At 40.4% G+C, this 23,762-nt stretch overlaps 1 protein-coding gene across 1 annotated transcript in view; it reads right to left on the bottom strand.

Moving 5' to 3' along the window:
• Positions 1-6,948: 6,948 nt before the first annotated feature.
• DSCAM (DS cell adhesion molecule) overlaps positions 6,949-23,762 on the bottom strand; it is a 181,528-nt gene continuing 164,714 nt past the window's right edge. The window contains exon 31 of the mRNA XM_065676987.1: positions 6,949-7,922. Within this exon, the coding sequence (XP_065533059.1) occupies positions 7,582-7,922 (341 nt within the window). The 3' untranslated portion in view covers positions 6,949-7,581. The remainder of the gene's footprint in view (positions 7,923-23,762) is intronic.

Raw genomic sequence — 23,762 nt, forward strand, 5'->3', positions numbered from 1 at the left:
CCCTTGAGAGTAATATGACTGAAAGTGGCTGATCACTGTGATTTCATGGTGCTCTAGCATCTTTCCTGCTTCCATCTACCAAGTGCAATGCAGTGGTAGTGAAAGGGTGGTGATGATTAACTTGCACATTGATCTTGGCATTCTCTGTGCAGGTAGCAAAGAGCGTGTGTGTGTGTGTGTATGGGTATGCACGTGTATGTCTGCATGCCGTAATCACAGATAAGCTACTCACAGTGCAGGTGGCAGCTGGCTCTGTAATGCCAGATTGACCTGAAGTAACCTGCAATCCCACCTGTTCCCAGCGCACAAAATCCCTCTGATCTGGCAAACCATGTTCAGCTATGCTGTACTCCTGCTACAGGCCAGTGAAGAGCAGCCTAGATCCCAATGCTGCAAACCACTCATGGGAGCAAATGCACAAACAGATGGTCACATCTACTTTTTCCTCTAGCTCCTAAATCCCAAGTCTTCCTCAAACACTAGCTTTGCCCTCTCTCTAGATTGTGTCTTGGCTCTCTTAGAAATGATGGGAAAACTGCAGAGTTATTTTTAACAGCACCTCATCAATTCTGTGTTGCCTATTGCTTTGGTTCACGGCTTCTCCACCTGTGGTGATTCTGCTTATAAATACTGTAAAGGGTTCACCTTCAAGGATGACGATTTAATTAGAAGTGCAAAGAGCTATGGCCCAACATGTCAGAGACTAATGAAGGAGCTTTTGTTGGTGGTGGAGAGCAGCTTGCCAAGGTATCCACTCATTTCTGTGCATATAAGTTGAAATGCAACTGAAGCTGTTGTCCTTCTAAAAGAAAATTTTTATTAGAGTCTGGGCAGAGACATCAGGATAAAATAAATGGCTTTTGGTGCTTCATCTGTTTGTATGTGGGTTCAGGTGTGATTATGTAGTCTGCTATCAACTTTAATTAAGCTTTCCCTTTGCTCCAACCTTGAGGATTAAATATAATTTATACCATAGGAAAGACAGGTGTTACAAGCTCAGTGTTTCGAAGTTCAAACTGATTTAGGTTACATTTAATTTTAATTTCCTTATGGAAGCATATAATTTTACTATTACTGATGTTGGAGCAATTACACAGAGGTGAAAAAACTGGTACAGAGCGGAGCCTTACAGCCCTTTAATGCTTTTCTTCATGAACAAAAGTATCCCTGCCTTGTGCTTTTAATGTAATTTTATTTAAATCCAATTCCAGTGAGCTCCCACTTTCCTGTGCACCTCTGGCTGCCCAGATAGACAGGAGATGACAGTCAGACATCAGTCATCAGAACACTGCTGTGCAAATGCACAGATGGGCTCTAGCAAACTTGTCCCTACCTGGGAGCAAAGATGAGGTTCTTAATGCTACCAGCCTATTTATCTTCTCTGATACAACAGGAGCTCTTTTCTTGGCATGGGAGCAATGTGAGGCTCCTGGGAGGGCTGGGAGTAGCAGCTCCTGGTAAGGCAGGCACTCTGGGCACCATAGTCAGGACAGCCCCTGGACAGAGCCTTATCTGTCAGAATTGACCTTTTCATCCTGAGGCTCTGAGGTGTTTGGGAATGGTGTGCACTGAGACTTGCCTTTTGCACAGGGGACCCCCTGATCCCAGTTTTCTGGTTTTACAGAAGGAGGGTGGTGGCCACCACATGAAGTGGCATAAGCCACAGGAGTGCAAGAGCTCAGGGTGGGGCAGCAGTGGTGGCTGGGGCAGTGTGGGAGAAGCAGCATGAGAAGCACCAGGAGATGCTGATAATGCTGTCAGCAGAGAAGATGGGAAGATGTTGCCTAAGATCCAGAACAGATGTACTGAGTTTCTGTCATCTCAAAAGCCTTGGAAAATTGAGGGCAAGCTAGAATGGTAGGAAAAGATGAGGCCTGCAGGAGGATGGGAGGAGAGAAGATTTTTCAAACCCTCCATGAACTTGGTATGTTTTCTGTATGGAAAAGCTGTAGGATCACCCATAGCCAGTCTCTAGCTGGTGGAAGATCTATCACAATGCATGCTTCCTTTGCTTGGTATTTCCAGTCCCTGATTGAAATGCGCCCTTTTCTCCCATGCTATCTAAGGCCTCTATCGCATTACAAATAGCACTGAAACCACTGCTTTCTCTATCAAACTGTTAAATCAGGTTGATTTTGTTATCCCACTGGGACTGGAACTGTTAAAGAAAGCATGCTGGGAAAACTTTAGGTGCAAATATTATATAACTTAACTCAACTGAATAACTTAACAGCATGTTACAGTTTTGATGACAAATTTCCCTTAATGATGGCATTTCTCCAGGTTTTCCACCTTGTTTTCCCATTGTGTTGTGGATTTCTCTACTATCTCACCATTATATGATATCTTTTTATGAGACATCTATCTTACTCTCAACTAAATATAAGAGTGTGGGGGTTTCTTTTATGCTTTCTGACAGACTCAGAGAATGAAAACTTGGCAGTTTCAGTGTAAACCAGTAACTTCCACAATTTATCTCAAATCAGTTTTTCTTTTTTGGGTACTCTGAGAAACTGGTTTGGGCATTACTCTTCCATGGGCAAGGATAAGGATCGGTTTCTTTCACACTCAGTCCCAGATATTTTGAAATCTTTTTTGTATCTGTATTTCCTACTTAAAAAGATAAAAATCACTGGCTAGGAATTCTGTATGTTTCTAGTCCAGCAGCACCAGGGCACATACCTGCAGCAGCCTTCTTCCTGACAAGCACATTCCAGAGAGATGGGTTTTCATTTTATGCTCAAACAATTGCTCCAACAGGGAGGAAATTTGTCTCCCTCACTCCCCCCAAGCTGTGGCTCTGTTCAGTCAGTTCTGCGCTCAGGGTCATCCCTGATGCTTGTCCCCTTGTCTGCCATAAGGCCTGAAAAAATACCAAACACAACTTCAGTGGGTGCCTGTGGAGGGGAAAGTCATTGACCTCAGAGGACAAAGGCACTTAAAACGGAACCAGGAGGAAGTTGCTGCAGGGTGGGCAGCCAGCATACTAAATGCTGAAGACCTGCTGGGAAGTTTACAGGGTCCTTGCCAACCCTGAAAATAGTTACAGATCCTTTTGCTGTCAATTCTAACACCTTTCTGCCCTGAAATTCTGAAACAAAGGAATGTGACATTCATTGTGAAGAAAGAAGGAATAGTACAGGCAGTACAAAAATATCCAGGGAAGAGCACTGTATGACCCTCCAGCAGTGTTAGCGGTGTCTGCTGGGCTGGTGCACTTCCTACAGAGGCATATTGCTTCTGGAAAGGTGGTGAGGTTCCCCTTGGGAGGTGTAGGCAAGCCCAGAGAAAATTAGTGGTGGAAAGTACTCTCTTTTTCCTGCTGGAATGTCTCATAGTCGACCACGAGAGCCCATTAAGGAGGTGTAGTGACCTAAAATAACCTGACTAATGCTAAAACTATGAACAGGCCATCCAAACTCCATGTTGTTTTTTCTTTTACCTTTCCTTTCTTTTAAAAGAGAGCTCCCTTCTCTGGGAGAGCTTTACAGCCTACTCAGGAAAATGGTGTACTGGCAGAGCTTGCTATTCCAGATGCCCCCTTTATCCCATGCCTTTGCTGTTCATGTCTTCAGAAAAATAAAGGACAACCCCTCAAAACCCTCCAAGCCCAACTAACCAAAAGAACCCCTCTTCATACATACCTGGCTGTGCAGGCAAATGATATTGGGTATCAAAGTCTGAAGACATTTACCCCAAATTATTTAATGCAAGCAATCAGGTGGAGACCTAATGCCATTCACCCACCTGCAAGCCAGGGATGGGTATCACTCTCCAGCTGCTAGGGAAAGTGGGAAACCTGGTTGCACAAAGCTCTGTTTGTCCCACATTGTAGCCAGGGTTGCTTTTGTTTCATTTTCAACTATGTTATTTGATGCAGTAATACCTCACCTTGCTCATAACTCCTAACTCCACTCGGCTACGGTAACACGGCTATGGAGCTCACCTGGTTAAAAAAATAATTGACCAAAAGACCAACTTTTAAATGAGCAAAATTTCTTTGGTTCTCAATAGGAAAAGCATGCTTCAACCTAAAACAAAGGAGAGGGAAAAACTGAACCAAGTATAACATAATTGTGTTAATCAGGCAATTTAAGTGAAACAGTAATGGAATAATGAAGGCTAAAAAGGCTCTTATAAAAATGAGGGAGTTACTAATTCATTTGAGACTAAAAGGGAGAGTTAACTACTATCTGTGAATCTTTAAAGGGTTAGTTGAGTTTGCAGCATAGGGAAAAATATAATGTGCAAAATAATGAGTTTGAGGAGGAATGATTTTTAGTAGACAGAAGAATTCTAGTTCTTAAGATTCATCTTTTGAATTAAAGTCTCCTATCACTCTCAGGACTAAGTTGGAGTGACAGTGCTGTGCAAGATGTACTTGCATTGATACCTTGATGTTCTGGCACTTCAGGGCTTGTCATTTAAGATCTCATGCTGATGCCAAGTGTTGTTTTCAGTTAAATGAACATTTTCCATGAAGCATATCACATACCAGGATGCAGACATATAGGATCCATGGGTTTGGATGGTTCTCTTATAGGGAAGTGTTTGAAATGGTGCTGGTAGAGACACATCAGAACGTTTTCTTTCAACTTGGTCCTGTGAAATAGCGCATCATGCAGGAACTTGACTGCTCCCAGCTGTACTGATGTGAGAAAAGAGATTGCTTCTACCTCCAGAGCTTGAATAGATGACAGGACAGACAATTCCTTAAAGCTTCTGTTACATGTTTAACTAGCTCTACCACTCCAGTGAGGCTTGGAAAATGAAAAGCTAATAAAACCCCCAAGCTGAGGGACTGTACCCACGTTTACACTCATGCATACTAAAGAGCTGGCTAGATCCAGGGTATGGAGCCAGGCACCCCGCAGGTCTGAGCCTCCACGTATTAAGCAACAGCCCAGTTCCACTCTGATTTTAACCAGCAGGAGACTTGCCATGTATTTCTTTGAATATAGGGCCTCCAACAACATTTTCACTTCATAAGGAAGATGAATGTTACCAGGCGTATTGAATACAGATAAGGAAGAAGTCTTAAGTCAAGGACAGTTGTCACTTTCCAGACTGTCAGCCAAATGTAGATTCAGGGAGATATTGGAATATTTCCACTATCAGCAGTCATCAGGAGTTTAAAATGTGAATATTTCCTTCCTCCATCATATGCTTATTCTTTTCTGTCACTGGGGGAAAGTTTTGGTGGGGAATGCTGCCACAGGACCTTTGCTTGAGGGCAGCCGAGAGCCAGGGAAACAAATGGATCAAGCCTCAAATTTGCCCCAAAGTCTTTCAACTTTTTTCAGAGGACAAGAGGGAAACTTGAATGGAATATGAAAGTGGCCTGGGACTCAGAAGTCCTGAATGCTACCAGAAAATAAACTTCTATTTGTAAATGCAGTACTAAGGCCCCATCCAGCTCAAGCTGAATGCACCAGAAAGGCTCTTGTGGGAATCAAAAAGAACTGAATTGCCCCAAAATTGCTCTTTTAATAAAATTTTAGTTTTCTGTGGAGTTTATTTTTCAAAAAAAACCCCACCCAGCCCAGCACAACAAACCAAAACGAATGGATAAACCTTTTTTCTAAGACAGTTTTTTCATTCTGTTTGAAAATACTTCATGGATAATTCCTAATTTCTTACTTTTTTTATTTTTTAGGGTGGCAAAAATTGGTTTGATTGATTTTGTTTGTTTGTTTGTTGTTGTTGTTTGGGCTTTTTATGGTGTTTTGTTTGTTTGTTTGCTTGTTTGGGGTTTGTTTGATTATTTGCTTTATCATGGGCAGACTAGATGGGAAATGGTTCCTTATCCGAGTGACATCTCAGCATTTCTCTGTAGGTCTGTAGGAAGTACATACCTCAAGGACGTCTTCATTTTGCTTCTTCTGTAGGACTTTCCAGAACGTTAGCACTTGGGCTTGACAGAGCTGAGGATGCAAGTGCAACTTAATTCAAGACACTTAAGTATTTTGCTAAATTAGTGCCCTTATAACAGTATAATTACATTATTAATAATAATGAAACGGTTATACATAACTGCATTTTTCTATTTTAAAATAACTTGAATTGAGCATGGTGCATAAATGTTTGAATTAGCAGTGCCCACACTGCCACCAGCCAGGGAAATTGCAGGAGGCTCTCAGCCTCCTCAAGCATACTGAGTTTGTTGTTGCTTTCAGACCCCAGTTAGTATTTCCAGCCAGTGCTGAACAGCTTGTTCATGTTAGCACTAATCTGGGGTGCTGTGCACCATGTTCTCTCACTCAGGGCACAAAAAGATAGCCAGAATACCCACGTGGGGCACTTAGCAAGGTGGCTCAAATGTTGTTGTGTTAAACCCACCAACTGTAGTATTAAATCATTTATGCTTTGCATAAAACAAGCAATATTACTTCTCATGTAGTCAAAAGATGCAACAAACTAATATGAACTGACAGCTCCCCTGTAAAAAAGATTTTTTCCTCTAAAGAAAGCCATTTTGATCTTAGACCTGTAATAACTTTTTCTTCCTCTTTCTCCTATTAGAGAAAAAGCTGTTTTTCTTCCTTCAGTCCTTACGTAAGTGACTAATTTCTGTGAGCACTGTTCCAAAATGGACTAAAGATGCGTTCCTATGGAGTAAGTAAAGTAACATCAACACACTTCTTCGGACCCAAAAAAATAATGAATCTGAACAAAAGCCTCCTGGCGGCAGACGAAGCAGATGCAGGGAGTCCTGGGTGGCCAATTCAGAGCACTCAGGACTTGCCCTGTTCTGGCTCTGCTCCATGATAGAAAAAAGCTGTAGGTAAGTGGACCTCAGTTTTTATCCAAAGGTATAACCCTATGATCCCCCACTTTTCCTTTCTGCCCAAGGTACAAGAAGACATTGTTCAGAGTACAGTACTGACATGGTTATTACACTTAGAGAAAATCAAATAAAGCGAAGGCAACGGAAGCAGACATCGCAAATAAAGGCAGAAGACCCTTTTATTTCGCATAGACAAAATGCAAAGAGTGTCTCATTAAATTAATATTAAAAAAAACCCAAAATCAATGCCCTCACTCCACTGACATCACTCATCCTAATTAACAACAAAAAACCCCGAAACAAACAACAATCAAGGACCCATTTTCTAATAAAAAAAAAAAAAAAAAGTGCAAACATGACAAAAGACTTTTTGTTTTTCCAAATCAATGTTCCTGCTGAATTCACAAATAGGGTGATTTTTTGTGTGTGTGTGTGATTTTTTTCCCTTTTAAATCTTGTCTGATGGAATTTCCAGTTAAAATGTTTTAGTTAAGTCTTCATGCACTTCGTAGAAAATCAGTAAAAACACAAACGCTTGTGAAGATCAGAAAACTGGACTCTTTTACCCAAAAATTCAGATGTCCAGTCAGATGAAGCTCACACTCAGACAGAAAAAAAGCAAGAGAGTCTTTGCACTGTCTGTCGTTCATATTATTATTAATTTTTCTGTCAAATATTTTGGCAATCTTCTTCTTTAATTATAAATATTGGAATTCAATAAAAAAAAGGTAGCTTTCATTGGATTATTTTTCAGTGTAAATATTTACAGCCACTGTCCAGCCATGCTCTTTTCGTTATACCAGGGTGTAAGATTTTGCGTAGGGATTGTTTCCTTTCAAGTGGCCCCGGGAGTCCAGCAGGGATTCTTGGGAGCTGCTGATTTTTGCTGCCTGTCCTAGCTCAGCTCCTTCTCGCTGAGGTAACGTTGCCACAGCACCAGGTTGCCATGACTGTACTTCTCTTGTGGAGGATGTCTCCATGGGTATCGGCTCCAGGACAGTGGGGCGCTTCAAGGTTCGGCTTTTCTGCGGCTCCAAGCAGGCTTGCCCCAAACCCAGGTCTCTGCTAGTGCCCTGCGCACCACGGTTCAATAAGAAGTCCATCCTAAGGTAGGGTGGCAGATGCATGAGATCACCTAGGGAGGCAAAAGGGAAAAAGAAGTCTTTACTCATGGTCATGCATATGCCACGCTTACCTGTTGGTTGAGGGAGTCAAGCTGACGGATTTGGCCACCAAAGCAGAGTATCCATAGTCAGTCCAGCTTCAGCGCTTATAATTGATATATTATTTGTCAGCCATTTACTATGGTATGATTTTACAGAATCAAGGGTCAGCAAAGTCCTTTTAGTCAAATCCATATGAATTCACTATTAATATTTGTTTTTGTAATAAAATGATTATAACGCAAAGTGTGATGTGCTTATCTTCTTCACGCACTCACAGCATGAAGAAGATAAAACTGAAAACTGAAGGAAGTTTTTCTTAAATCCTGAAAGAAAAATGTGAAGGTTCTGTAGATTTCCATTTCAAATTAAAACCTTCACAATTACAAGTAATGACCCCTAATCTAGAGTAGAATGACTAAATTACCTACAATGGATTCATGAGTGTTAAGGCTACAGTTTCAAAGGGATTTTTGAATAAGTAGAAAAGCATTCTTGTCCTAATATAACATTTACCTGCCATACATCATCACCGTGTTTAAATCACTAATGATTTTTTATCACTATGGCCATCAATGTGCTGCTGTTCATGGCAACAAAATGCATCGGGGCTGGCACCTCAGCTCCTGCGTCATCTTTCCCTTCTGTTCTGTATTGTCAAGGAAACCTCTTGTTATTTCCCCTGATTTCTGGGCATTTCTATGTGAGCCTGCTGTTGGCAGCCTACTCAGTCCAGAGTATTTGCCATTGTAAAACTACTGAGTTCAATCAGGTGCCTTGGACCTGCTGTGTAGAATTAAGCAGGCGTGAGTGTTACCTTCCTCATATTTGTATGTGTATTAGACCTATAGAAATCAGATTGTCTTTACTGTAGCCCTGCCTGTTAGGTATTCTTAAAATTGCTTCAAGGAAAAGAGGAGAGAGGCAATCAGGCACATGATAACATTCCCTTCTAAAAATATTTGATGATGTAATCTCGTGTATATAAGAAAAAAAGCAGTTACAGGTGTATCCAAGAACAGCATTTCCCCTTTACAGATCTCTGCAGGTATATAGCTTCTATTTTATATTAAAACTCTAGTCTCATCTACAGATGGGATGCATCCTGAAGATTTAAAGTAGACGACTGTTGGCACTACTACACATGTGTCTACATATTTTCAGCAGTAGAAAATCAGGCTGACCTGTGCCAGTGGCATAAACAATAGACCAGGAAAGCACTTCTTTGTAATAAACCAGTGTCTAACAATTTCATTTTTCCTAACCAAGCTAAAAGCTGTCCAATGATCTAAAATAAAACAGGTCTTTCGCTTTCTGGTATAATTCAAGGCACTGCAAATCTTACCTAAAAGACTAACAGCATCTGCTCTATCCATAATTTCAGTTCACAGGCAGAGAGGACTGCTGAGAAGCTACATTTGGACAGAATCACTGTTTATTCCTATAGGAATCCCCCCAGCACTCTGACACCATATGTTTTATTCTAGCTGTATCTCCAACAAAGATGCATGCTACACAGTATTTAAACCCTGTAGAGTAAGATGCATGTATCTCAAGATTAAGCTGATATACCACAGCAACATTTATGTAAGGTTGGAGAGGCAGCAGGGGGTTTGTGCTTAAAATCATACTGATTGCCACTTGAAGACTGAGTTGTGGTAACACTAATTGGTTTTACTCACTTTATTTTCCTACAGTACCTTCCATGCCAAACACATTCTGCTTATAAGAACTATTGCAACTGAGACAGCAATTAATCTGCCATGGGGGTAAAGATCAGAATATAGACACAAGAACTAGCAGGTGCCAACTCACTCGACTTAACTACCAGCATTGAATTGAGCTGCTTGTGGGTACGCTCGTGCTGCCCAACAGCTTCGCTGCCCCATTGGCACCCAGACCCTGATCCTCTGGCCACCCACATTGGACCCCAGTTGTTTTGCTTCTGGGTTCCCTTTTGGTCTGAAATGAGCCCAAAACACAGCTGTGGGGGCAGTTTGCTCCAAAGAGCATTGCCTGGGGGTTCAGAGAGGAGACAGCCTGGGTCGGAAACACTTGTTGAGGGAAAATTGCTCCCTCTTGGCTATATCTTTTGCAGCATTGTGGTATCCTAAAAAAGGAATCTTATCACTACCCGCTCCTCCCCAGTGGGGGAGAGAGACAAGTGTAGGCATGAATGATGCTGCCCCCCCCTCCATACCTGCCTCTGTCTGCTAACGAAGGTGGTGAGGGCTTTCATGTGGCTTTCATCAGGCGTGGGTTATGGCTGTCAGGGCCCCAGTGAAGACAAGCTGCAAAGCACACTTTTGAGATGGCAATAGTAGGCGTGAAAACTTTGTGACTAACTATAACACCAAGGTAATGCTTTCCCTCTTGTCAGGGACTTTTAAAAACTGCTAGGGTCAAAAAGTGAGTTTCTTTTGCACTGCCATTGTTGCTCCCCATGCAAAATAGAGACCACTCAGCCCCAGTAGAAGAGGACCAATTTTCTGTGCTGAAACCCCATCCCTATTTCCTTGCAACAGCAGGCCTTTTCCCAAAGATGTCTGTCACCCTAATCTGCTGCCAGGTGGCACAATGCATGCTGCTTTATTAAGACCAGCCAGGTCATTTCACATGCATTCCCTCTTACTACTGCTTTTTCTGTTTTGTGTTGACTTCTCCAAGAAGGAGGCGATGCAGAGCAGAAGCTGGAGCATGGATCACTGGCAGACCCCCATGGTTGCTTCAGAGAGCTGCTGTATGGCTTCTTCTTGAGAGCAATGGGTACACATGGACTATAAAAAAGTTGAGTATTGAACCTTACAGAGATGAAGTTTGTTTTTCAAACTGTTGTCTAGACACTTCTCATGTGTATTTAAGAGCTTCAGGCTATGTAAAAAAGACCTTTTTTCCCTCCCTAAATCTACATGAGAAAGCATAGTCAATTATCTGTGTAAACAATATGCGGTCATTTTATTATAATTTTCTAAATGTCTGGAGGTGAAGTTCCAACAGGATTGCACTAATGAGAAACCAAAGAGTGTAACTTGTTCTCCAAAGCTAGATACACAATGCACGATCTCTGACATGGCTCACACAGGGCATTCATTATTTGATGTGATGTACATGTTTTCCTGTCATAAAATGTTTCAGTGCTGCTTCTTATCTACAAGGAGCATCTTTCCTTGTAACTGCTTACAAAACAAAGCATATTATTAAAATCATTGGAAAAGAAAAATTTTGAGAATGGAATGATTTCTTCTTTGCTGGATTGAAAACATCCTGTAAGAATTGAAACTTACAGGATGAAAAAAGTCTTTGATTTGTAACAAGTGATGTGTTTCTAACTTAAAAATGAAGTCTTTGAAATCTAACCACAGGGACTCACTTTTGCCATTCCTACATCAACTCTGAAGGTAATTTTAAGCAGATGAAAAGCCTTTTGCCGTATCTATGGAGTTACTTTGAAAGACCTTTGTTCTCATCCTTCTGGCCACAACAGCGTAGACAGGTTTTTTGTTTCTTGCTATTCAGCTGAATGATGATTTTTTTCAGTCAAAGCATTACGAAGTTTCAGGATGGTTCATTGCCTTTGATGCTCTAATTACCTCTTTTCAGCTGTGTGTGTGCCTTATTAGTAATGAAAGCAAACCTTTCAAGTGCATGGGCACTGCCAATGAGCATGCTTAATAATTCATGCATTCTGGCTTAATTAGTTCAAAAGACATTCCAAAACTATAGTTTTCTGATGCATTTTTAAAAAGGCGAAATTTGCTGTGTTTAGAAACACTGAGTTTTTATGCAAATAATAAACACCCGGTCAAATCTGAATGTGGCAATTTAAGCCAGTTATCTCTGTATTTCTTTTTCTGAGTGGCCAACCCTCTAATGAATTATTTAGCATAGTACATTTAAGAAAATGTTAGCTTCAACAAATATTTGTAAACAAATGCTACAAGTCACTTACTATCACATTTACCATAAACAACATGTTCTACCAAAAAGGGAGTATTTTCTGAGTTAATGCATCACTAAGCAAAAAGCATTTGCCCTTATTTCAGTACAATTAAGCTGATATAAAACATTTTTCAAAAATAATAATTATTTTTATCCCTCTTCTGAAGGTCTGCTTCAGGTAGGGGAAGGGTTAGGATGAATTTGATAGGCTACATGGAAGGGAAAATATCATTGCTCAACTTTGGGTGGATTTTATTCAACATAGATATCTTGTTTGCAGAACTAAACCATGCTGAGATGCACTCCTTTCTCTCAGAAGACTTACTCCATACCTTTTTCAAATGCCAAAGAACTTGCATGTGTTTTTGCTTTCCTCTGCTCTAGAAAAATCTAAGGATTTGTGCTGTATTCAATACAAGGTAACCACAGACTGCAAAAAAGATACTCTTATCAAGTTGTCACGTGATAGCTATATGCATTTTCTCAGGAATCATACCTTCCACTAAAGCAAAAGCAATTTGTCTTCACAATGCTCCAACACAGATACCTTCAGTGACAATGACTGCCTGATGATTTTCAAGTTTTGGTTGCCATGCGAAGGAAATTCCATGCTATTTGAGATTACTTTAGAAAAGCTTTTGAAGTAGGACTGGAGATTATGACAGGATATTTTATTTTAACAAAGGTAAGAATAAGACTGGGTGAATAGGACATTCACACAGCTTAATCAGTAGGCAAATGGGTAAAAAAGACTCTTGAAGTTCTCTCTGGAATGATCTCCGATCCCATATAGATCATGCCAGAATTGCAACCATACAGTTCTGTTAGCATTGGGAAGGTGTCTTGTTGATGTAGTTATGTTGATTTGGGACCCAAATCTATGACTCTTCCTGACATTGTGCGGTGCTGGGCGGTGTAAAAACCCTGCTACTACACTGGGCATCTCTCGGCTTGTCGAGTTTGGAAGCAGAAGCACTGGTGAGATACTGTGTTTTCCTTTGAAAAGAAGCAAGGGAGACAGAGCTGCTAACAGTTCAGGTTTGTGCTGATTAAAAACTTTAGTGGGGTCTTCCAGCTTACTAGCACAGTAAATAAATCAGTGAAGCCTTTGCTCACAGGCTGTTTATCAGGAAAAAGGCTGTCTATAGGAAAAGCTCTTATTAGAAATGAGGAAAGGGTGGAAGGTTTGAAAGGCCAAGGTGAGAGGTTTGATGAAAAAAAGAGCACAAATAATGTTCAGATGTCTTTGTCACTTCAAAAACTGACAGACCATTAAAGCAGCAGGCAAAGGCTTCTTGGACAGCAGCTGTTTGATCTGAAGACAGACTAATAGCAATAACATTTCTTACAATTGCTTCTGTCAGTGTTTGAAACCTGCTGGTGCTCCCTCACTGCCCATCTTCTGTCCATATATCATGCACTAAACCTGCAGAACAGTCTGCACTATGCTGCAATTATTCCCACACCAACAGGCTAAGAGTCAGACCCACAATGCTTGCAGCACATCAGATATAAATATACTTAATGAGCAGTAAAGCCAGCTGTTTGGTTACCTTGATCCTGTGCCCTCCTCAGCCAAGCAGGGGGGTAAAAAGGATCAGTCCTGCACCTCCTTGCTTGGCTGACAGAGGTCTCAGCCTGATGGTGCCTTCGTGAAGAGCTCAGCTCCATCTCTACCCTCCTGCCTTGTTAGCCAGGGAAGAAAGGGGATCCTTTCCAGATGCAGTCATTCCTGCCCTGAAGTGGGAAGGTGAGCACTTGCTCCCAGCGCCCCACTGAGCTTTGTGGTGGCTCCCTTGACTCAGCATCCTGTCAAAGGGTCAGGTGGATACTTGCTGGAAACTTGGAGGATAATGAAATGAAGAGAACCAAAACAGGTTTTAATTTATGCCTGTGTTTTCTGTTTTTATTTTGTTGTTTTGTTTTTGTATTTTTCTCCCCTGGAACTTCTGGATCTGGTCAGGGTGCACCTGCCTTCCCAGTGCTCTGTTTAATAATATTTTCTTGTAAACGTTGCAGTAAATTGCCACAAATGAGCAAGAAAAAAATTCTTAAGGATGCTTTGAATAACAGGGCTCTGCTTTCTAGAGCCAGTATTGATCAGTAACAGAGGTGAAATCTCCCCATGCAAATTACTGGCCGTTTGAAGGAATGGAAACCTCAGCTGACTCTTGGTCAACAGAAGCACAAAATCGGCAAGTTCGGGAGCTCATATCTGAGCCCACATCTGAGCCCACTTTTTCAATACGAAACCTGGATTTAGTAATTCTCAAAGGTGACCCAGAACAAAAGGCAAAAGGTCCAAGTACTCCCTTAAATTACATTTTTAGCAAGCAGCTAAGCGGGAGAAGGGGAAAGAAAGGAGGTGAGATGCAGGGTACAGCTTTCTTGTTAGCAAAATAGCTGCTTTGAGAGGAAGAACACGCTCTTCCTTTCTTCAGAGTAGCTTCAACCTTTGCTTAGCTGCCCCCGAAAAATGTTCAAACACTCAATGTTTGGGGGACACTTAAACCAACTGAATACATAACATTGAACAAGGCCAGCGAGTTGTCTGGATGCATTTCAGCTGCTAACCTGCCCTCTGTGGCTTTGAGACTCATAGAATCATAGAATAGTTAGGGTTGGAAAGGACCGTAAGATCATCAAGTTCCAACCACTCTGCCATGGGCAGGGACACCTCACACTAAACCATCTCACCCAAGGCTTCATCCAACCTGGCCTTGAACACCGCCAGGGATGGAGCATTCACAACCTCCCTGGGCAACCCATTCCAGTGCCTCACCACCCTTACAGTAAAGAATTTCTTCCTTATATCCCATAACATCTTTTAAGCTCCTCACAGTGTTTCAGAAGATGACATAAAATCACACCTTTCACTGTTCATGTTTGTGATCACATAGATAAGAAACAGCCAAAATACTTTAGAAAAAGATACCAAGTTTCCCATTTCTAGACAGAGAAATCAGAATTCCCTGTCATTCCTGCAGGCCTGTACTTTATAAAGGACAAGTTTCATTTTTCTTCCTCCATGAGAACTGCACCCTCACAGATAATTTGAAGATCTGAAACACCTAATTAAATGTTACATGTTGCAGTCTGCTAAAACCGACATTTTCATAAAAGCATTGAAAATGCCAGCTATGTTTCACACAGCAAAATAAAACCAACAGTTGCTGTTGACAGCAATTGCTGGAGTTATCTCTTAAGAAACATCACGGTACCAGTAAAGCTGTAGTTCCGGAGCCAAATTTGCTACTGGTATAAATCAGAGTACCTATATTGATTTCAGCAAGACTATAAATTGATTTATATTCACTGGACATTAGGTTTAAGTGACTGAAAATGAGGATTCCAAGTAATGTTAATTTTATTAAAAATGATTAATTTTGTTATTCAGATTTAAGCCTTCTAATGCTAAGAAAAGTCCTTAATCAACATGTCTCAAAGCAAAAGCACGGCTCCTATAGTTTAACTGAGATCACACATCCGTACTATATCAATGTAACACACTGTGCATCTGCCTAGCTGAATGCCAGAGACTGTTCACATTGTTGCCTCCTCTTGAAAGGTCTAATGAACACTAATTGAAGCTCGTTTTTTATTTCTATTTCTGTAGTCAGATCTCTGGTCTCTCATACACTGCTGCACTTCTGAAAGACCTGTCAGGTGTTTTGTACCTTTCAGAAGTAACTTTAAGAAGAATTAACATATTTTAAAGGACTTTCTGCAGTTGAGCTGGTGGTCTAAGGAAGGAAACTCCAGAGGCTACATAGATTTAGACCCTACAGAGATACCAAATGGATGTTCAGCCTCACAGGGTCAGTGCACTTGAGCTCTTCCTTAGTTCTAAGGTCGAAGTTATAAACATCTAAGTTATAAAAACTTGTAAAAGGGACCTCACCATGTAAATCAATATGCACTCCAAAACTAAAGTCAGAAAAATTGTCAATAAATAATGAAATGATGATAGAAAAGTAAAGTATGAGAGCTCTCTTTTTCTCTCTTCACCTTGTCACGCAAACTGCTTCATACATTTTTAAGGATGCTCAGAGACAACATTTTCCTGCCCACTGGCTGAGCTAGGAAAACTGTGATGAAGCCCTTGCTCAGGAGCCTCCAGTTAGCAGCGCTGGAGTTTTAAGACTCTTTTACTGATCCAGGCTGCAGTGAACAGAAACTGTTCAATTATACATCACTTCAGTTGAGGGTTAAATCGATTGTGACTCCATGGAAACTGGCATCCTTCACAGGTTTATTACTAGGATATCTTGGGAGCCTATATTCAGCACAGAGACTTGGAAGGTGAGGACTTTGAACTACATTACAGTTCATTGAAATCAGTGGGAGCCACTCCGCTGACCTCAATGGGCTCTGCCCCATATCCTTTGAATTCATGGCTAAACCTGACCGCGCCAAAGTGATGGGTGAGCATAACACTCTGCTAATAGTTACAGGGATGTCAGGTTGCAATGAGGAAACCAATATCATCACTGCCCTGCTGCTCTGTTGACGATATATTCATGGATGAATTACTGTAACTAGGTCTCCACATGTCCCTCAGCTTGATTCACCTCATTGCATTTTGTTAATTAATCCACGGGGACTAGAAGTTTAGCTCTCACATTTAAATTAAGGATGATGGCATGAAAAGGTGAACAATACTGAAACACATCCAAATGTACATACAGCTATGCTTTAAAGGTCAGCATATAAAGAAGCTCTTAAATGGATAGCAAAGACTATTCGTCAGGGACTGTAGTGACAGGACAAGGGGTAACAGGTTAAAACTTAAACAGGGGAAGTTTAGATTGGATATAAGTTGGAAATTCTTTCCTGTTAGGGTGGTGAGGCACTGGAATGGGTTGCCCAGGGAGGTTGTGAGTGCTGCACCCCTGGCAGTGTTCAAGGCCAGGTTGGATGAAGCCTTGGGTGGGATGGTTTAGTGTGAGGTGTCCCTGCCCATGGCAGGGGGATTGGAACTAGATGATCTTGAGGTCCTTTCCAACCCTAACTATTCTACGATTCTATAAGACTACCACTACAGTCAGATTAAAAATGTACTGTTAAAACAAAAGTTTGTTTGGCTAGTGATAACAGTTTCAGCTTTATTTTTAAAAAATAGCACAAGCATGGCCTTTCTTGAAGGTAAGATTCAGTTTATGTTTTCAGATGCCATAGCCTCAGTTCTCCTATAGATCTCAGATTACATTAAGGTCCTCTTGGCACAGAGGAAATTAGCAGAGCCTTCTGTGTGTGATGTCAGTTAAAGCAGTAACAGCTGTATATGAGCGCAGAGACGTTAAAGCAAGGCTATATCAAGTCTTGACTGTATGGAAACAACTGCTTCTGGTTACCTTGGGCTGACTGAAAGCCCACAGAAAAATCACACACACTGTGCCTCAACACTATCAAAGTGAAACGAATTGACATTTTCAAAATTAAAATGGCACAAGCAGACAAAATCTAGTTTTTGCAGAAGTGAGGTTTAAGATAGAGACTCTTAACAGAAATACTCTAAAAATCAATTATTTTCATTGAAGTGGGCACAGCATCTTTGATTTGGAACATTAGCTGGTAGTTTCAGAAATTCAACATTGCAGTTATGACTGTAAGAACATGAAAGTAGCTAACAATTTACTGATAAATGTGATCGTTTCTTTAGGCATAAAACTCTCCACTAACTGAAGTTGAATTCCATGCCTCCAAAGTTACAGAAAACATAGCCAATTTTGAATAGTTGCAGCTTATGAAAAGAAAAAGTATTCCAAACCAAAATAACCCCCATGAAGCAAATAATCAGCTTTAGAAAAAATTAAATTATATTAAAGTTTTAAAAAAAATATCTCACTTTTAATAAGAAAGATCTTATTGGTAATAAAAAGGTAGGAAATGGCAGTTTCCCTTAACATGCAACTTTATCCTAGAAGAAAATAAAAACCCCAATAGTATTACAAACCAGCAGTTTCGGATATTGTATTTTTCCAAAGTCACAGTTAATTTTCAAATCAAAATAAGAAATAAATTAGACAGATAGCAACAGAAAAAGACAATTGTGCTGCTACATACTCCTCGTGGAGTCCTTGAAGAAATGGTACCAGTTGTTTCTCTCCTCTAATAAAAAAAAAATAATAATAAAAATATCTTCCTAACACCAGCATCACTGATTTATAGATGACAACTGTAAAAATACTTTAAATTTAAAATAATTTTATCATCAATAGCTTGAATTTAGCTTCCAGACATCTTATACACTATCTAAAATGGAATTGCACAGAAACTTTGTCTTTGTAACTGAACGGCTACCCTATCTAAATTCATGATTCACACTGATATAGTTTCCCTTTGTGATCTCATAATATTTTCGCTTTTGATATGAACCTTTTTACGTTCATTTTTGTTGTACTGGCAAGGTTAAAAAACTTGCAGTATGAGCCTTCCTCTGTAAATCCACCAGAAAAATAATGCAAGCCAATGATTTCAAGTATGTAGTCATGTCACATTAAATGTGGAATTAAATGGTTTTCATCCATGCAGAACATTTAGCTTTTGAGAGAAGGAGAAAAAGCTCCTGACAATTCACAGAAATAAAGCCTGAGACAGATAAAGGCAATTTGGTCTCTTCACCAATGTGCTATTTCTATGATAAGAAGCCAATGGCACAGTCTGTCTCTTTGTGACATATTCCTAGTTTTCCACAAGAGCAATAGAAAATAAAAAGAAGGTGTTCTAGGCACAGGAGAATTTAATATGGAAACATCAGAGATGCACATCTAGGCGCACAATTTCAGAATATGTCACATGTGTAAGAAAATATACATACAAGTAAGTCAATATACAAGTGAAGAGTATTTACTACAGTCAACAGCGTAGCGAAAAGCTTCTCCACTTACAACTGTTTTGCCTGTCTTGCAGTTTTCCCCCCAGCGTATTTTGGTTTGTCTCCTTATGTAGTTTTCTCATAACTGGACATTTGTCTCCAGTTGTGGAGTTACGATGGTAATTTCTTTGTTCTACATACACACTATATATGATATGTGTATACACATATATATTTTTATATATGTATCCTATTTTATTTGAAACCAAACGGAGCAGTTTAGAACTAAAAAAAGACAACAATCTATATGTTAGCTTTCTCATGCTTTGCTGTGGGATTTCTGAAAGAAAAAGGTCAAATGAAGATTCCCCCACATCTTCAAGAAATTCAGTTTAGGATCTGGAAATTGTAGAACTATACAATTGTATTTTTAGCTAATGCAGAAGAATATAATAGGCATGTGGAAAGGAGGCAAAAGGTGAGCTGGAAGCCCTAAGTCAAGAGTCCCAGCCATTACTGAATCCCCAGTGGCCGAAACTGTATTGGATTCAGTTACTGCTGCAGCTTACAGAGCACTGTCAGCAACTTTTCAATAGAAAGCAAGTCTCTAAATAGACTCCATCACTATGTCTCACTTGCCTGCATCAAGTAGAAGAGGGAAATAATTCCTTCACCCTTGAACTCATAGATGAGTGGAAAAGAGTTCACACCTCTTTATCTCAGGTTACAGGGCTGCAGTGGAAATATACTGTGCTTTCTATTACTGCCTGGTTCATATTTTTCTTATTGTGCTAAGCAGCTTATTTTTAGCTGTAGTGACTGAATACTGGAAAAGAAGATTTGTTTCTTGACTTGAGTGTTTAAAGCAGCACTTATGCATTGCAGGTTATGTCCAGACTGTATTTTAAGGGACCCTTGTAAATGGTTATTTAATAAACTACTTGGATTCTCTAGCTTAAGGCTTGTCTGCCAGCTAAGACTTTGCTGTTCAAATCGAGAGGATTAATCAAAGCAGCAAGAAACTTGTAAACTGGGTCAAGAATGCTAATTAAGGAATCTTAAAATACTGAAAAGACTTGATCATTCAGCAAAGCTGGAGAGGTTGGAAATCTTTTCTAGTAAATACGCAGTAGGCTTAGAGCCGGACTCAGGCTGCTTGACTCAGGTGCCCATCTGTAAAAACCCAGCCCAAAGAAGTATCCACACTTGCTTACAGAGAGCCCCGCTAAAGGCAGGTGTGTTCTGTCCTCAGGCTGCTGTGAGAAGACCGTGGCTGCTGACCAGATCTCCTCCTCTGGGATGGAGAGGCTGAGTGGGATGGCTGACAGACAGTGAATGGAGCTCTGCCCTCTCACAGAAACCAACAGCACAAGGGCAGCAGGAGGAAAATGCCTCTGCATTTTCTCCCTATCCACCATCCAAACTGGTTCTTTTCATCATCAGGAAAGTTTTAGAGGATGTTCTGAGATTCAGTATCTTGTGATGTTTTAAACGGATTTAAAAATCTCCTGGTCTGATATACCCAGTGAATGATAACTCTTCTCTGGAAGTGTATCTGAAAGGCTGCTAGTCCAGAGTTTACGTATTAAAGTGACCGCCTAACAGGCAAGGAATAGGGATTGTCAAATTGAGCTTACATTTGTTTTGTAACATCAGGTATACAAGTTTCTGCCTGGTCCAAGTCAAGCTAACACTTAAGGATAATGTCGTATATTTCAAGAGGTTCTTTTTGTGTTGATTAGCATCACAGAAAAATATAATCTGGTGGTTCTGCATTTTGCAGTACTCCTGTGAAAGGGAAGTTTCTGCAAATAGCAAGAGACCTGATGAAAACTTTCTGGATATTTCCTATTCAAGCACTGGTCAGACATTATTTCTTGCAAGCATGAACTTCATTGCCGAAGGGTGCAAGTAAGTGGTCTGTCCACAAAAGGTAAAACAAAACAACACATAAAAAAAACCCCAGATGTAAATAGCACTTGGGAAGCACAGAAATATCGAAATATTTCCTAGTTAATAGCTGTTCTTTTCTCTAGCATGATAATTTAGGAGTAAAGAGAGGAAAAAACTCAAGAGGCTTCTTCACTGAGGCTATTAGAGAGATTTAAAATTATGATAACAGAAATCTATTTTTAATAAACTATTACTGCAATGTTTATTGCAGTTAAGAATAATTGTTCTGATAACTCAATTTGTGGTTAATTTGTAAAAAAACCCAAACAGAAAAGAGAAACACTATTATGAAACTTTTTCAACCTCTACAAATATTTTCCATTTTTTTTACATTAGAGACTTTGATGACACAGTGGGATGTAGGAAGAGAATATATATCTTTCCAATTTCTGTCCCACCCAGTTTCTCAATGCAAGAATTGACTGACAGCTTCGGAGGATGAAGGAATGACTCATTTGTCAACCTCTGAAATAAACTTTGAGTAACAACTGTTGAATTTCTGAATATGAATATGAAAAAGTGTCTCAGTTTTGATATGGAAGGACCTAGTATACTTTTGAGATAATTTCCCAGTATACCTATTCCTTGAAGACCTGGTCTTGCTAAACAGACTTCTAGTTAGTGACAACTATGGGGAGGAGAACAATAATCATAACCCCAAACTTCTGGGAGTTTTGATGGCAAGAAAGATGCAGTGCTAACAATGTGTTGGCATAATTTTTACACCATGAAGAATATTAACAGTGCACAGAATTTAGGAATTGAAGACCCACTTTTCTAAAGGGTGGATTTATCCCATGTGTTTAAAATACTGCTGTGCTACCTCTACTGCTTCAATTTTCCCTTTAAATGTGTCTCCTGGGAGACATGACTACTCTGATGGCTTACAGAGGAATGTCACCATCTGGAACGGGTGAGCTTCAAGGCCTGAGCAGATTAGGTCTGCCAGCTCTGTGAAGTCCACAAAGTCCCATGTGAAGGTCTGCATCCATTCTTTCATTTTTTTGAAAGCTATGAATTAGCTGTTGTTACGCATCAATTTCAATTTGCTTAGTGCTTTATAATATGTTATTATAAAAGGGAAAATAATTATTTTTGATGCCGAAGCAAAACCTACGTATGATCTTACCTTTTTCCAAAAATCTGTCTATGGAGGTATAAAGATCAGAATGCAAGGATACATAAGAGATGCTTTCAAAACACAGAATATAGGGATTAATGAAAAAAATATTTATTCCTTGTTCTTTTTCATGTAGCTATGACTTTTGAAAAGTTTAAGAAAAATGCAACTCCTAAAATACCTTTTACTGTAAACTCTTTAATAACACTGTCTCTATATACTTGAAAGTTTTGGCCTGACGTCAGGACAGTGCTGCAGAAAACACCTACAACTGCTTGTATAGTCAATTAGAAGTAGCATCATGTCTAAGAAAGTTGATTGATATTCAAGGAAAAAATCCTCCAAGGTCAGTGAGCAGAAGCTCAGGCAAAAATGCCAGGATGATAGCACTTTTCAGCTAGCTTGTTCATCTGCATAGATGAACAAGGAGCTCCCAGCAAAACTCAGCGATAAAGTGAGGCACAGGTAATCTGCAGGGAATATAGAGACACTGTCCAAGCATGTGGAAATGTAGTTAGTTAAGTCAAAGTCCAACGGGAATTGAATCTGGCCAGGGATGTCAGAGAAAACAAGAAACACTTCTATAAATATATATGTGACAAAAGGAAGGCCAGGGAAAATGTGGTCCCACTGTTGAATGGAGCAGGGAACCAGATAACAGCATGTGGAAAAGGCTAATGTGCTGAATGCCTTATTTGCCTCAGCCTTTACCAGCAAGACCAACCTTCAGGAACCCCAGATCCAAGAGATCAGTGGAAGAGGCTGAAACAAGGAAGACATACCCTTGGTGGTAAAGGATCAGGTCAGGGAATACTTGACATATGGAAATGGAATATTTGACATATGGACATATATAAATCTATGTGCCTTGATGGAATGAACTTAAAATTGTTGAGATAACTGGAAGATGTCATTGTGAGGCCACTCTCATTAATCTTTGATTGATCATGGTGGTTGGAAGAAGTGTCTGAAGACTTGAAGAAAGCAAATGTCACTCCTATCTTCAAAAAGGAGAATAAAGAGGACACAGGAACCTATAAACCACTCAGCCTCATCACGATCCCTGGGAAGGTGAGGGAGTAGCTAATCCTGGAAACCATTTTCAGGCACATGAATAACAAGATGGTGATCAGGAGTAGTCAGCACGGATTCACCAAGGGAAAGTCATGCCGGACTGACCTGATAACCTGCTGTGATGAAATAAACGGCTTGGTAGGTCAGTGGAAGTTAGTGAACATTGTCTACCTTGATCTCAGCAAGGGCTTCAGCACTGTCTCCTGTAAGATCCTCATGAAGAATCTGATAAATTATGGGGTGGATTAGCAGACAGTGACGTGGATTGAAAACTGGTTGAAGAGCTAATCTAGGGGATGTTCAGCGGAAAAAAGTCTAGTTGGAGGCCAGTAACTGGTGGTGTATACCAGGGGTCAATATTGAGTCCAATCCTGTTCAAGACCTTCAATAATGATGTGGATGATGGGACAGATCACACCTTCAGCAAGCTTGCTGATGAGATAAAATTGGGAGGCATGGCTGATATGCCAGAGGGTTGTGCTGCTGTCCAGAGGAACCTTGCCAGGCTGGAGTAACAGGCCAGCACAAACCTCATGCATATCAAGAAGAGGAAGTGCAAAATTCCTATGGAGGAACAACCCCATGCAGCAGTACACGCTGGGGGCCACCCAGCCTGAAAGCAGCTTTGCAGAAAAGGCCCTTGGGTCCTGTTGGACATCAAGTTGAACATGAAGGCTGGGTTGGACAGAGCCTTGGGTGACACGGTCTAGTGTGAGGTATCCCTGCCCATGGCAGGGGGTTGGAAGTAGATGATCTTAAGGTCTTTTCCAACCCTAAATATTCTATGATTATATGAAGCAGTGATGAGCCATTATGACAAAGAAGGACAGTTGTAACCTGGGTTACAACAGGACTGTTGCCAGCAGGTCAAGGGAGGTGATGTTTTCCTCAGCATTGGTGAGGCCACAC

Source organism: Lathamus discolor, chromosome 4, assembly GCF_037157495.1.
Source record: "Lathamus discolor isolate bLatDis1 chromosome 4, bLatDis1.hap1, whole genome shotgun sequence".
Lineage (NCBI taxonomy): Eukaryota > Metazoa > Chordata > Aves > Psittaciformes > Psittacidae > Lathamus > Lathamus discolor.